The 15,703-nt window shown below is 40.1% G+C and overlaps 1 protein-coding gene across 2 annotated transcripts in view; it reads left to right on the forward strand.

Moving 5' to 3' along the window:
- Nucleotides 1–2,244: 2,244 nt before the first annotated feature.
- Nucleotides 2,245–15,703, forward strand: part of MBTD1 (mbt domain containing 1) — a gene marked incomplete at both ends in the record, with an annotated part of 60,640 nt that continues 47,181 nt past the window's right edge. Inside the window, 4 exons of one of the 2 annotated variants that reach the window (XM_080712701.1) lie at nucleotides 2,245–2,398; nucleotides 9,166–9,299; nucleotides 11,077–11,200; nucleotides 14,763–14,845. In XM_080712701.1, the coding sequence (XP_080568827.1) occupies nucleotides 2,245–2,398; nucleotides 9,166–9,299; nucleotides 11,077–11,200; nucleotides 14,763–14,845 (495 nt within the window). The remainder of the gene's footprint in view (nucleotides 2,399–9,165; nucleotides 9,300–11,076; nucleotides 11,201–14,762; nucleotides 14,846–15,703) is intronic. The other variant, XM_080712702.1, reaches the window with a different exon arrangement.

The raw sequence follows: 15,703 nt of genomic DNA on the forward strand, positions 1-15,703 counted from the left end.
ACCCCTAGCCCTATTTTTATTTTTATTTATTTATTTATTTATTTATTTATTTATTTATTTATTTATTTATTTTTGGTGGTATTGGAACCCAGGGGCTTTCTACCTCTGGGCTATAGTCCCAGACCTATTTTATACTTTATTTGGAAACAGGGCCTCACTAAGTTACTGAGAGCCTCACTAAGTAGCTGAGGCTAGCTTCGAACCTGTGCGATCCTCCTGTCTCAACCTCCCAAGCACAGGGATTACAAGCGTGTGCCACCACGCCCGGCTATTTTTATTCTTTATTGTGAGACAGGATCTCACCAAGTTGTGAAGGGCCTCACTACATAGCTAAAGCTGCCCGCAAACCTGCAATCCTCCTCTTCCAGCCTCCCAAGTACTGGGGATACATGCTTGTATTGCCACAACCTTCTTGCCATCCTTTTTTTTTTTTTTTTTTTTTTTTTTTTTTTTTTTTTTTGGTGGTACTGGGGTTCCTGGAAACCCTTCTATCTCTGGGCTACACTCCCACACCTATTTTATACTTTTTTTTATTTGGAAACAGGGTCTCTTAAGCCAGCGAGGCTGGCTTCAAACCTGCGTGATCCTCCTGTCTTCGACTCCCAAGAATAGGGATTACAAGCCAGCACCGCCATGCCCAGCTTGCCAGTCCTTTTAACAGTCTTAAATAGCCAGGCGTGGCGGCACACGCTTGTAATCCCCGCGCTTGGGAGGCAGACAGGAGGATCGCGCAGGTTCGAAGCCAGCCGCGCAGGTTTGAAGCCAGCCGCGCACGCTGGCTTAGGAGACCCTGTTTCCAAATAAAAATGTAAAAATAGGTCTGGGAGTGTAGCCCGGAGGTAGAAGGGCTTCCAGGAACTCCAGTACCACCAAAAAAAAAAAAGAATAAAAAAAAAGAAAAAAATATATATGTGTATGTATGTGTGTGTGTGTGTGTGTGTGTGTGTGTATGTATGTATGTATGTCTGGGAGTGTAGCCCAGAGGTAGAAGTCCACTGGGTTCCATCTCCAGTACCACCCAAAAAAAAAAAAAACAAGAGTCTAAGCCGGGCATGGTGGGTGCACACTTGTAATACCAGTACGTGGGAGGCTGAGGCTGAGACAGGAGGATCGCACAAGTTCGAAGCCAGCCTCAGCTACTTAGTGAGGCTTTCAGTAACTTGGTGAGACCCTGTTTCCAAATAAAATATAAAATAGGGCTGGGAGTGTATCATGGACATAGAAAGCCCCTAGGATTCCATCCCAGTACCACCAAAAAAAAAAAAAGTCTAGCCACAAGGCATGGTGGCACATGCTTGTAATCCCAGCATTTGGGAGGGTGAGACAGAAGGATCAAGGTTTGTGGACAGCCTCAGCTACTTAGTGAGGTCCTCTGCAACTTAGACCCTGTTTCAAACTAAAAGAATAAAAAATAGGGCTGGAGGTGTCGCTTGGAGGTAGAATACCCTTGAGTTTCATCCCCAGTACCGGGGGTGGGGGGTGGGGGGGGTGTCTAGCCAGATTGCTAAGGCTGGCCTTAAACCTGCAATCCTCCTGTCCCTGCTCCCAAGAGCAGGGATTACGGGTGTGCACCACCAGAGCAGGCTCCTTTAGGACGCTTAGTGATTTCTTAAAAACATCTACATTTTCTGGATGCTCTAAATTGGCATAGAAATTTATAATTTAATGACAAAAGTTAATCATTTGAGCTGATCTTTTTATAGAGAAGTAACACAGTAACTTAAGATAATACTTGAATTGTGTTATGGTCTTCTGATTCACATTCTGTGTTCTTCCCATCTTCATTAAGACTAATCTGATTAATAACATGATAGGCCAGGAGTGATGGCACATGCCTGTAATCCCAAGTGCATAAGAGGCTTGCAGTTTCTAAGCCAGCCTCAGCAAGACTGTTTCAAAATAAAAAAAATAGAAAGGGCTGGGGATGTAAGTCAGAGGTAGGATGCTCCTGGGTTCAGTCTGTAGTACAACAAAAACAAAACAAAATTAATAACATGGTAACTGATAAATTTGAATCTCATAAAAGTGAAAGATGCCTTTTTGACAGAAATGTTAATGAGCTTTTTCTTATAAATAAAATGGTCGTTTCTTGGGGTTAGGTTTTTCTCCAGTCTCGTTTGCCATAAATTTGTGCTGAGGACATTTAGGGGTTTATATGAGTACATTTGATGTTTTGTTGTTTTCATCTACTTGAAGACAGAGTATTCTTCACAATCCAAAAGGAGAAGAAGAGACTCATCCGGGATGTTTGACGGCTATGATAGCTGCAGTGAGGATACAAGTAGCAGCTCCAGCACTGAGGAGAGCGAAGAGGAGGTGGCTCCTTTACCTTCCAGCCTCCCGATTATCAAAAACAATGGACAAGTGTACACGTATCCAGATGGTAAATCTGGTATGGGTGAGTATTTAGAGCTTTCATTGCATATGTAACTTTATGTTGGAGATTGTTTTTGTTTTTGTTTGAATTCTTCAGTCGTTTCACTTCCTTGGAATTTTTGTGGTGCTGGGAATTGAATCCAGAGGTAGGCTACCTCAGAGCTACACCCAGTCCTAATTTAGTTTTCATTTTGAAATGGGGTCTCACTAAGTTGAAGGGGGTCTAGCTAAGTTGCTGAGGCTGGCAATCTTGCCTCATCCTCCCAAGTACTGGGATTGGATTATAGGCATGTGCCGCCACACAGGGCTACTTTCTTAGGAGCATTCTTCCTCCAAGCAATGCCCCCCAGCCCTATTTTTAATTCTTTACTTTGAAACAGCATCTCACTAAGCTGCAGAGGGCATCACTAAATAGCTGGGGATGGGCTAACCAAGATCCACCTGTCTCAGTTTCCCAAATGCTGGGATTACAAGTGTGCCACCACACCTGGCCTTTCTTAGAATTTTTAAAGGCTATTTAAAAAGACAGCACATAAAATTTATAATTTCAGGTAAGATTTGTAGGGGGGAGGGTACTAGGGATTGAATCCAAGGGCATTCTACCTCCAACTACACTCCCAGGCCTATTTTATTTTCATTTTGAAACAGGGTCTTACTAAGTTAATGAGTCTCACTACTTGCTGAGGCTGTCCTCCAACCTGTGATCCTGCGGGGCGTGGTGGCGCACACTTGTAATCCTCGCACTTGGGGGGGCTGAGTCAGCAGGATCACGCAGGATCGAAGCCAGCCTCACTGGCTTAAGAGACCCTGTTTCCAAATAAAAATTAAAAAATAGGTCTGGGAGTGTAACCCAGAGGTAGAAGGGTTTCCAGGAACCCCAGTACCACAAAAAAAAAACCTGTGATCCTCCTCTCTCAGCCTCCCAAGTACTGGGATTATAAGGATGAGCGACCACACACTACTTCAGATAAGATTTTTAAATTTGTGTTTGATATCTATATTGGCCTTCTTCCTTCTACAGCGAAGCAGGTAGGACAAAATTAAAAAATGTGGACATAAATTCAATGATAATAAATTTCCATGTAACTAAAAGTGTGAAGGATTACAGAGTTGAAAGAGCTGGGTGTGGTGGTACATGCTTATAATCCCAGTATTTGGGGAGGCCAAGACAGAAGAATTGCTGTTTACAGCCAGCCTCAGCTACTTAGGCCCTTTGCAACTCAGTGAGACCCTTTTTCTTTTTCTTTCTCTTTTTTTTTTTTTTTTTTTTTTTCCAGGTCTGGGGATGAAACCCAGAGGCATTTGACCTCCAAGCTACACCCCCTGCCCAATTTTTTATTCTTTATTTTGACACAGGGTCTCACTGAGTTGCAGAGGGCCTCACTAAGTAGCTGAGGCTGTCTGAGAACCACAATCCTCTGGTCTCAGCCTCCCAAATGCTGGGATTACAATCGTGCTCCATCACACCCAGCTGAGACCCTTTTTCAAAATAAAAAATAGGGCTGGGAGTATAGCTCAGAGGTAGAATGCCCTTGGATTCCATCCCCAGTACTGAAGGAAAAAAAAAAAGAGTTGAAAGAAATATTTAAGGTAAAGCTTTCTCCTCTGGTAATTCCTCATAAGAAGTTTTCTATTTTAACACTTTAAATGATAAGGTACTCTCTGAAGAAGTTTTATTATTTTAATATCTCTGGTTACTAGTATGTTCTTTGTACCGAACCAAAATTATCCTGCTCTAACTTTTGTCTTTTGGTCTTATTGATGCTTTTAAAGCTACACAAGGATGCTGGGTGTGGTGGTACACTCCTGTAATCCCATTGCTTGGAAGGCTAAGCCAGGGGGGATAATACTCTTGAGGCCAGCCTAAGTGACTTAGTGAGACCCTGTTTGAATAAAAAAAAAAACAAGCTGGGCATTGTGGCACACACTTGTAATCCCAGTACTTGGAAGGCTAAGATAGGAAGATTGCAGATTCAAGAACAGCCTCAGCAAGTGCTGAGACTCATCAACCTAGTGAGACCCTGTTTCAAAATAAAAATAAAATAGGGCTGCGGATGTAGCTTGAAGGTAGAATGCCCCTGGGATCAATCCCCAGTACTGCACAAAAAAAAAGAAAGAAAAAAAAAAAAAAGACAGGATGGAAATATAAGAGAATACCTCTGGGTTACATCCCGGTACCAAAAACAGCTACACAAGATCTTAGGTGAGGGGGTATATACCTATAATTTTAGGTGCTTGGGAAGTTCCATACCCAGTACTGCTTAAAAAAAAAAAAAAAGGAAATTTTCTCTTTTAGTTGGGTACGGTATCACACACTTGTAATCTCAGTACTTGGGAAGCCAAGCAAGAGGATGCAGGTTCTCTGCCAGCCTCAGCAACTTTGAGGCCCTCTGCAATTTAGTGAGACTCTGTTTTCAAATAATAAAATAAGGCTGGAAGTGCAGCTCAGAGGTAAAACACCCCTGGATTCAATTCCCAGTACCACAAAAATAAATAAACCCCCAGCGTGGTGGCACATGCTTGTAATCCTAGTACTTGAAAGGCTGAGACAGGATAATCACAGATTTTCCGCCAGCCTCAGCTACTTAATGAGACCCTCTGCAACTTAGTGAGACCCTGTTTCAAGAATAAAGAAGGAGCTGGGTGTGGTGTCGCACGCTTGTAACTCCAGCATTCAGGAGGCTGAGACCAGAGGATCGCGGTTTGTGGCCAGCCTCAGCTATTTAGTGAGGCCCTCCGCAACTTAATGAGACCCTCTTTCAAAATAAAGAATAAAAGCCAGGCGTCGTGGCACATGCTTGTAGTCCCAGTGCTTGGGAGACTGAGACAGGAGGATCACACAGGTTCAAAGCCAGCCTCAGATACTTAGGCTCTCAGTAACTTAGTAAGACCCTTTTCCAACATAAAATATAAGCTGGGCATGGTAGCGCACACTTGTAATCCCCGTGCTTGGGAGGCTTGGGACCCTGTTTCCAAATAAAATATAAAATAAGTCTGGGAGTGTAGCCTAGTTGTAGAAAGGCCCTGGGTTCCATCCCCAGTACCACAAAAAATATATATATTTTTTTTTTTTTTAATAAAGAATAAAGTGGGTGTGTGGCGCATGCTTGTAATCCGAGAATTTGGGAGGCTGAGACCGGAGGATCACGGTTTGCAGACAGCCTCAGCTACTTAGTGAGGCAAAAGAATAACAAATAGGGCAGGGTGTAGCTCGGAGGTAGAATCCCTGGGCTCCATCCCCAGACAAAGAAGAAAGGAAGGAAGGAAGGAAAGGAAGGGAGGGAGGGGAGGAGGAGGAGGAGAAAAAGAGGAAGAGGAGGGGAGGAGGAGGAGGGAAAGAGAGAGAGAAAGAAAGAAGGAAAGAAAGAGAAGGAAGGAAGGAGGGAGGGAGGCAGGCGGGCATAGTGGTGCACGCTTGTAATCCCAGCATTTGAGAGGCTGATAAAGGATTGTAGTTCATGGCCATCCTCACTTAGTGAGGCCCTTTGCAACTCAGTAAGACCCTGTTTCAAAATAAAGAATAGAAAAATAGGTCTGGGGGTGTCACTCAGAGGTAGAATGCCCCTGGGTTCCATTCCCAGTACCACACACACACACAAATTTCAAACACACACACAAAATCAATCAATCTCTCCCTTTCTCCCTCTCTCTTCTCCCCTCCCTCTCTCCATTTCTCCTCCCTCTTTCCCTTCCTCTCTCCCTCTTTCCACCTATTTTTTTTTTCACCACAGAGTGAAAATATTTAATGACAAAATTAGAGCTGGCTGTAATAGTGGATCCAGAGCAGGTGTTCACTTGTCTTGAATAAGACAAAAATTGAGTTGACATCTTAGAGAACTTGTGAAGAATTAATAACTGTGCAAAAGACATTAGCAGTGTTACAATTCTGTAAATCAAAAGTGAAACCTATCTTGAATATCCCTTATTTAGGGCATTCTGTATATATTTTTACATAAATGCACAACCATTGCTAGCCACAATAGTATTAAAATAGATTTCACTATAATTTTAGGTCTAACATATAATCTTAATTTTTTTAGAGCTTAAAAAGATTTAACTACTAACCTCGTTACATTTTACAAATACATTCTTTAAAAGAAAACATTAGCCTGAATAACTGTATACTTTTTGTACACAGATACCTAATAATACTACTGAAGAATACTACAACTACATTCCAGGAAGAAGTGGCAACATTGGAAAATTTCTTTCTTTAAGCCTTGCCAATGTGATTTGAAAAGTCCTTCACTGAAATTTAGTATCCCCCAAATTCACAGTGAAGTTCAGAAAGGAACTGAGCTTTTAGCAAGCTCAACTAAATGAGTTGGTCCCAAACAATATGAGTTATTTTTAGCAATTTCCTCTAGGTTAGATTGTATTAACATTTTTTTTTAATTGCAGCACCTTCTACAAAAAGATAGCAAAGAACTTCACATGTGTTATCATAGGCCCTTCTGCAAGAGGCTCGAAGGCAGAGGAAGGATAGAAATTGCCTCTCTGCTTGGTGCAGGCCAAAATAAGACTCAGCCATGGGGAGGTCAAGGGCATGACCACGTCCTGGAAGCTAATCAACAGAGAAAGCGCATACATAGAGTCAGAGGGGCTTTTGACTCTCCACCTATGTAACTTCTACTCCAGCCATAATTTTTTAGTCATGGTTAACAAAGCTATGTGAGAGATTTTAACAGATATTCTTTCTTTTGATACATATTTTTCTGTAGTTTGGTTATAGCATACCAGTCTGGAAACCTTACCACAAAAGAAAATGTTTATTGAAACTTTTTGTGTGCTTGCATCTGTTTTAATACTAGAGACACAGCCAACCACAATGGTGTATGCATATAATCCCAGTACCTGGGAGGCCAGCACAGAATAAGGTCTCTGCCCTGATAAAGATTTCATCCTAGTCAGAGGAGTTATCTTCAGCATGTACAACTCTTGACAAGAATCCACTGTCCCTTTGTGTGGATGGTACTGTGGATGGAACTCAAGGACATTTTACCTTCCAAGCTATACCAACCACCCCTCCTTTTTATTTTGAATGTGTGCCACCATACCCAGATCTTTTTTTTATCTAGGTGGTCACAAACCTTTTTAACAATCTGTTGTAGAATTTTTACATTAAGCAAACATTGAGAGCCAAGAGTGGTGGTACATACCTGTAACCCTAGTACTTGGGAGGCTGAGACAGGAGGATCACAGGTTCAAGGATACCCTCAGCAAGTAGTGGGACGTTCATCAACCTAGTTGTAAGGCCCTCTTTTCAAAATAAAAATAAAATAGGGCTGGAGGTATAGCTCTGAGACAGAATACCCCTGAGTTCAATCATAATACCCCCACATACTAAAAAAAATTCATCTTTATCTCCCATTAAATGCCCTGTATTGATCTCTAATATTCTGATACTCTTATCTTGTACCTTCAGCCTAAAATGGTAACTCAGTTATTTGCTATGTTACTTTATTTTTCTTTTGCAGTACTGGGGATGGAACCCAGGGACATTCTATCTCCAAGCTATACCCCCAGCCCTATTTTCTATTCTTTAATTTTATTTATTTTATTTTATTTTATTTTATTTTTGTGGTACTGGGGGTAGAATCCAGGGGCTTTTCTACCTCTGGGCTATACTCCCAGACCTTTTTTTTTTTTTTTTCCTATTTGAAAACAGGGTCTCACTAAGTTGCTGAGAGCCTCACTAAGTAGCTGAGGCTGGCATTGAACCTGTGCAATCCTCCTGTCTCAGCCTCCCAAGCGCGAGGATTACAAGCATGTGCCACCACGCTCGGCTCTATTCTTTAATTTTGAAGCAGTCTGACTGAATTGCAAAGGACCTCATTAAGTAGCTGAGCCTGCACACGAACCCAGATCCTCCTGTCTCAGCCTCCAAAATGAGCCCGTTTTAGGTTTGAAACTGCAGTATTTTAAAGGTTTACGCTGTAATTCATGTTAATCCTCAATTAGATTGCACCTTTTTCATCTTTTGCTTATAATCTTCTCAAAAGCTTAAAATTTGTAATATATTTATAAAATGTCTAGCACATAATAAACACTAAGAAAATATTAGTTGAATCTGATTTACATTTGTTTGTGTGTCTTTTGACCTGTTTAGAGCTTGTGTGTGTGTGTGTGTGTGTGTGTGTGTGTGTGTGTGTGTGTGTGTGTGTGTGTTTTACTGGGGGTGGAACCCAGCAGCTTTTCTACTTCCAGGCTATACTCCCAGACCTATTTTATACTTTATTTGGAAACAGGGTCTCACTAAGTTGCTGAGAGACTCTCTTAAGTAGCTGAAGCTGGCTTCAAACCTGTCTGATCCTCCTATCTCATCCTCCCAAGCGCTGGGATTACAAGTATGCACCACCATGCCTGGCTTATTTAGACCTTGGCTATTATCAGACTTTCTAAAGCCCCTCACATGGCATAGTACTAGTCTTTTCTCGAACTTTTGTATAAGCTTCTCTATTATTTATAAAAGAGAAAGGAGAAACTCTCAAGGCATATCATAAAAAATATTCTCTAGGTAAGCTGGGCATAGTGGCACATTCTTGTAATCCCAATGCCCAGGAGGCTGAGACAGGAAGATAGGAGGTTGCTGCCAGCTTCCACAACTTAGCAAGTCTCTCCACGATTTACTGAGACCTTGTTTTAAAGTAAAAATAAAATAGGGCTGAGGTGTTAGCTCAGAGGTACAATGCCCCTGTGTTCTATCCCCAGTACCACAAAAAAAATTACTATTAAAATGCTAGATTTATTATGTGATGATAACATCAGTGTTTTCATTTTGCTGATTAGCCACCTGCGAGATGTGTGGGATGGTTGGCGTGCGAGATGCTTTTTACTCTAAAACAAAACGTTTCTGCAGTGTTTCCTGTTCAAGAAGTTATTCGTCAAACTCCAAGAAGGCAAGCATTTTGGCCAGACTTCAGGTAACGGTACAGAAACCTTATTCTTTATATCTATTATTTCTATAGCTTTCACCATTTACCTGTCATTTGATTTTAGTTGACTACTAGATTTCACCTCTACCCAAGTGGCCACTTACTATTTTATGTCCAACATTTTTTTACAAAATGTGTGAACCCTATAGTTTTGTAAAATTGAATTTTAAATTAATAACACATGCTATCCAAAACAAACTATATACATTATTTAATAATAGAATTAAAAATTCCATTTTCCAAAAAGTATGAATAAAATAAACACCTTTGAATATACAAGAAATAGAGATATTTTCTTTTTTCCCTTTTTTTTTTTTTTTTCCTTTAATACCAAGATAGAATCTCTAAACATTTTAGGGGAAATGACTTACTCTCCAGGTTTATTTTTCCATCATCTTTGCTCTGAACGGTGTGTGTGTGTGTGTGTGTGTGTGTGTGTGTGTGTGTGGATAGTGGTTATGCTGGGAATCAAACCTAGGGCCTTGGCATGCAAGATAAGCAAAGCTTTGTACTTTTTTGAATACAAGCAATTTGATATCTTAACCAAATGTATTTGGTTAATCCAACTAACCTTTTTTAAAATATTCATTGAACAGAAAGTAAGTCCTCTTCTTTTAAATGTTCATCAGTATCTACAAAATGACTGGAATCTTAACTAAGTTATTACTCTTGTACCATATAAACAACTGTGTGTGTGTGTGTGTGTGTGTGTGTGTGTGTGTGTGTGTGTGTGTGTGTGTGTTTTACTGGGATTGAACTTCAGGGCAACTGTTCCTCTGAACTAGGATTACAAGTGTGCAGCACCACGCCCAATTTATAAACAACATTTTAAAAGAATTACATAAGTGATTTTTTTTAATTATCATTGTTGTTGTTATTTGTTGTGCTGGGGACTGAACCCAGGGCCATTCTACCTCTGATCTATATCCCCAGCTCTTTGTAACTTTTTTTTTTTTTTTTTAAAGAGGGTTTCACTAGATTGCTGCAAGTCTCACTACATTGCTAAGACAGTCCTTAAACCTGAAATCCTCCTGTCTTAGCCTCCTGAGTACTGGGATTATAGGCATGTGTCACCTTGCCCAGCTCATAAGTAATTATTTTAAAATCTTTTATTGAATGGTCACATTTTTTCTTTTCTCATTTAACTTGCTGTGATCATTACATAGCACTGAAAGATTATATAAGTCCCCTACATTAAGGAAATACATCACTCAGATGTATTTCTATATTTCAGACGGTACGTAAAGATCCTGAGCAGTGGTCTGTACCCACATGGATGGCAGTTTCTCACACTGTGAATTTGGCCATGATCATTTTGTCATTGATCTTTTGCATTAGCACTAAAGGTATAAACCTCAGTCACTTGCTCTTTGAACATGAAGTTACCTTCTCTTACCACATAAATAGCAATGCTTGGCAGCCTGCATGAGTAAATAACCACTGGTTCTATCTACTATGAGAAGAAATCAAGTATCCACCACAGCCTATATTTTAACATTTTATGGGATATAATTTTTATTAACATATTAATTTGCATATTGCTCTTTTAGTCTCTGCCAGATCTGCTACCCATATTAGAAATCTACATTGTAGCAGAACTTCAGAAAAAATTTTCTCGTTAAAATTTCTTATATGTTTCCTCTGCTTTAATAATTTTCTAAACCCTCCATGTTTACTTAAGCAGAATGAGTAGAATGCAGTTGTATTAAATTTTGGTGGTGGGGCATGAGAGAGAATCCTATTTACTTAACTCTTCTTTTTTCAGGGTAAGCCTCCAACAAAGAAAGCAAAAGTTCTTCAGAAACAGCCTTTAGTTGCTAAATTAGCCGCTTATGCTCAGTATCAAGCTACCTTGCAAAACCAAGCAAAGACAAAAGCAGGTAATACTGGTGAATTTAACAAATGAAATATATTGGTTCATTTAGTTTTAAATAATGATATTTTAATTTGGGGGTCTACCTAAGCTATTTTTTGTGCCCTCTCAGGCTTCCTGATGGTAGCACTGGTCTCAGTCAGTTATTCTGGAGGGAATAGTTGCATATACAAGTTTTAGTGCTTGTGGCAACCTGAAATTTTTTTTTTTTTTTTTTTTTAGTTCTCCCTCTGAGCTAAGAACCCAGCCTTATATTTTATTCTTTATTTTGAAACAAGATCTCACTAAGTTGTGGATGGCCCAACAAAGTAGCTGAAGCTGGCTTTGAACCTGTAATCCTTCTGTCTCAGCCTCCCAAATGCTGGGATTACAAGCTTGTGCCACCATGCCCAGTTTATCCTGGCTTTTTAAATTTAGTTTATTTTACTATCTTTTATGTACCCATTTACTATGCTGTAGACAGTGAAGAGTATTGTAGAGATGCAGGGAAATAAATGAAACATTTAGCAGACTTCAAAGGAATTCAAGAGAGAGGAATAACCAGGTACCATTTCTAATAGAAGATTTTACCTTCAAGATATACCCTCAGCCTTGTTTTATTTATTATTTTGAAACAGAATCTCAGTAAGTTGCTGAGAGCTTTACTAGGTTGCTGAGACTGGCCACAAACCCATAATTCTCCTGTCCCAGCCTCCCAAGTACTGGGATTACAAGTATCGGATCTAATAGGAGATTTTAAATAGAAATACAAAGGCAGGGGTGTAAGTAGGATGAAAGGCAATTAAAAACACTAGTGCAGCCAGGCCTGGTGGCACAAGCTTGTAGTCCTAGTACTTGGGAGGCTGAGACAGGAAGACTACAGTTCAAGGACAGCCTCAGTTACTTAGTGAGGTCTTCTGCAATTTATTGAGACCCTGTTTTAAAAATAAAGAATAAAAAATAGGGCTGGGGATGTAGCTCAGAGGTAAGATGCCCCTGAGTTCAATCCCCAGTAACACCAAAAAAAAAAAAAAACTAGTAAAACAGGTGCAGTGTCTGGCACATGTAGTCCCAGCTACTCAGGAGGCTGAGATAGGAGGATCAGTTGAGCCCAGAAGTTTGAGACCTCTCTAGGCAATATAGGAAGACACCCATCTCAAAAAACTATCCCTGGTAAAGATATTAGGTGACAGATATTGATGGATAAATATCACATTGATACACAGTAAGAGCTGAATGAGTATAAAATCACAAAAACAGGTATCACTGCCAATCTTACTAACTTTTTTTCTTTTTTTGTGGGTCTGGGAATGGAACCCGGGGCATTCAACCTCTGAGCTACACCCACTGCCCTATTTTTTTATTCTTTATTTTGAAACCAGGTCTCACTGAGTTGTAAAAGGCCTAACTAAATAGCTGAGGCTGCCTTCGAACCACGATCCTCCAATCTCAACCTCCCAAATGCTGGGATTACAAGCATGCACCACCATACTATGCTTCTCACTAACATGTTTGAAGAGGGAGAGAGAAGGGGAAGTATATGGAGGAAAATAAACCAAGTGATGTGTGTTGCTTTGAATCTCACTATGATTTATAATAACATTGCATCAGTATAAGTTTGTGGGTGTTTTTGTGGTACTAGGGATGGAACCCAGGGGCATTCTGCCCCGGGCTACAACCTCAGCCCTATTTTTTATTCTTTATTTTTCTGAAACATGGTCTCACTGAGTTGCAAAGGGCCTAAGTAGCTGAGACTGCCTGCGAACCAGAATCCTTCTGTCTCAACCTCCCAAATGCTGAGATTACAAGCGTGCGCCACCACGCCCGGCCCTTTTTTTTTTTTTTTTTTTTTGGTGGTACCGGGGTTCCTGGAGACCCTTCTACCTCTGAGCTACACTCCCAGACCCATTTTTATATTTTTATTTGGAAACAGGGTCTCTTAAGCCAGCAGGTCTGGCTTCAAACCTGCAGGATCCTCCTGTCTCCACCTCCCAAGCGCAGGCGTGTGTGCCGTCACGCCCAGCCATTATTTTTTATTCTTAAAACTGGGTGCGTCGCCGGGGCATGGTGGCGCACAGGCTTGTAATCCCCTCGCTTGGGAGGTGGAGACCCTGTTTCCAAAAATAAAAAAGTATAAAATAGGTCTGGGAGTGTAGTCCAGAAGTAAAAGGACTTCCAGAAACCCCAGTACCACCAAAAAAAAAAAAAAAAACTGGGTGCGTCACCACGCCTGTCTAATATAAGTATTTTTAAAATAAAAAGACAAAAGCATTGTTTATTAATAACTCTGGACACTTTTCTCAACTGTTGAACACCCCTCATTGGTGAACTTATATGTCACTTCCCAAGGAGCATGTGTTTAATGTAGAGGCTTAAAGAAATTGTACTTCAGCTGGACATGACTGCTCACACTGTGCGTGGGAGTCTGAGACAGGAGGATCGCGGGTTCAAGACCAGCTTCAGCAACTTAATGAGGCCTTAGCAACTTAGTGATACCCTATTTCAAAGTAAAAAACAGAGCCAAGTGTGGTGGCACATGCCTATAATCATAGTTCTTGGGAGGCTGAAACAGATCTCAGGCCAGTCTCCACAACTTAGTGAGACACTATTTTCAAATTTAAAAAAAATCAGACTGGGGATGTAACTAGGAGGTAGAATGACACTGGGTTCCATCCCCAGTACCACCACCACCATCCCCCCCCCAAAAAAAAAATATATATATATATAATTAGAAAGGTCTGAGGTATAGCTCCAAAGTAGACCGCCCTTGGGTTCAATCCCCAGTATCAAAATAGAAAAGGGAAACTGTATTTCATTGGCAAATATAGGTCCAGCATCTCCTAGTCTGAAAATGAAATCCACAGTACTCTAAAATTTGAAACGTTTTGAGCACTAATAAAGTCTATGCAAATGTTTCAAAATCCAAAAGCTAGCCAGATGTGGTAGTACAAGACTGTAATCTCAGTACTCAGAAAGCTGAGGCAGGAGGATCACAGTGTCAAGGACTGCCTCAGCAAGTAGTAAGATGCTCATCAACCTAGCAAGACCCTGTCTAAAAATAAAATTGAGCTGGGAATCGAAGTAGACTGTTACTGGGGTTAATTCCCTGTACCAAAAAAAAAAAAGAAAGAAAGAAATTTCTGAAATCTGAAAATCTTCAGTTCCCAATCTTTTGGGATAAGGAATATTCATCCTGTATGATACAAGCTAAAAATTTTCACGTTATTTCATGAAGACTGAAGTTTTTCAGGCTTTATAGAAAAAAGAAAACTTGATTTAAAGGGGGTAAATTCATTTTATTTCCTTTCACATTTTAACAATACTAGCCTTCTTAGAGGCTGGATGTGGTGGTACATTCCTGTAATCCCAGTACTTGAGAGGCTTGAGACAGAAGGATCACAGGTTCAAAACCAGCCTCAGCAACTTAGGCTCTTAACGACTTAGTGAGACCCTGTTTCCAAATAAAAAAGAAAATAGGGCTGGGAGTGTAGCTCAGAGATAGGATGCTCCTGGGTTCAATCCCCAAGGCCAAAATAACAATAATAATAGTAATAGTAATTTAAAGGCTTGAGAATTATACCTAATTTATTTTATTTCAGCAGTCTCCATGGAAGGCTTCAGCTGGGGTAACTACATCAATAGCAATAGCTTTATAGCCGCTCCAGTTACCTGTTTTAAACATGTGAGTATATAATTTTTCACCTTATTTTGAAATAGTCATTGTTTAAATCAGAAGTACAGTAACATCTAAGAATCTTATTTTTAGAAGTTATTTGTTTTATACCTTAGAATGAAAATGCTTCTCTTATTATTTAATAGCTTTAAACTTTTTCTATTAAATTTCTTGTTAGCTTTTACAAATAAAATCTTTTATAAAAAAAATTACAGTTAAAGGACTGTTGCTCAGTGGTAAAGCATGTCCTTAGAATGTGTGAGGCCCTGCATTCAATCCTTAAGCACTACAGAAAAGAAAAAAAATTGGGGGCCCCGAGGGTATGGCTCAGTGGGAGAGTGCTGGCCTAGCATGCTCAAGGACCTGGGTTCAACCCCCAGTACCAACCACAAGGAAAATAAGTAGGAAACTGAAATGATTTTAAAGCCGGACACTTTGTAGTCCCAGTATTGGAGAGGCTGAGATGGGAGGATTGCAGGTTCAAGGCCACCCTCAGCTACTTGGTGAGGCCCTCTGCAACTTACTGAGACCCTGTTTCAAAATAAAGAATAGAAAAATAGGGCAGGGGCTGTAGTTTGTAGGCCGAATGCCCCTGGGTTCAATTCCCAGTACCAAAAAAAAAAAAAAAGAAAGAAAGTATAGGGAAGAGTTTAGATCTAGGCTTGTATTTAACTCCAATGGTTTATATATCTGCCTTTAGAACAGTACTACACTGTTTCAATTATTGTAGCTTTATATGGTTTGAAATCAGAAAATATATATCTTCTAGCTTTGTTCTTTTTCAAGATTGTTGTGGGTATCTAGAGTCCATATTCCATATTAGGATAGATTTTTTTCTGAAAAATAAATATATAAATATATGATAGT

The sequence above is a fragment of the Muscardinus avellanarius genome, assembly GCF_963383645.1.
Source record: "Muscardinus avellanarius genome assembly, chromosome: 16".
Taxonomy (NCBI): domain Eukaryota; kingdom Metazoa; phylum Chordata; class Mammalia; order Rodentia; family Gliridae; genus Muscardinus; species Muscardinus avellanarius.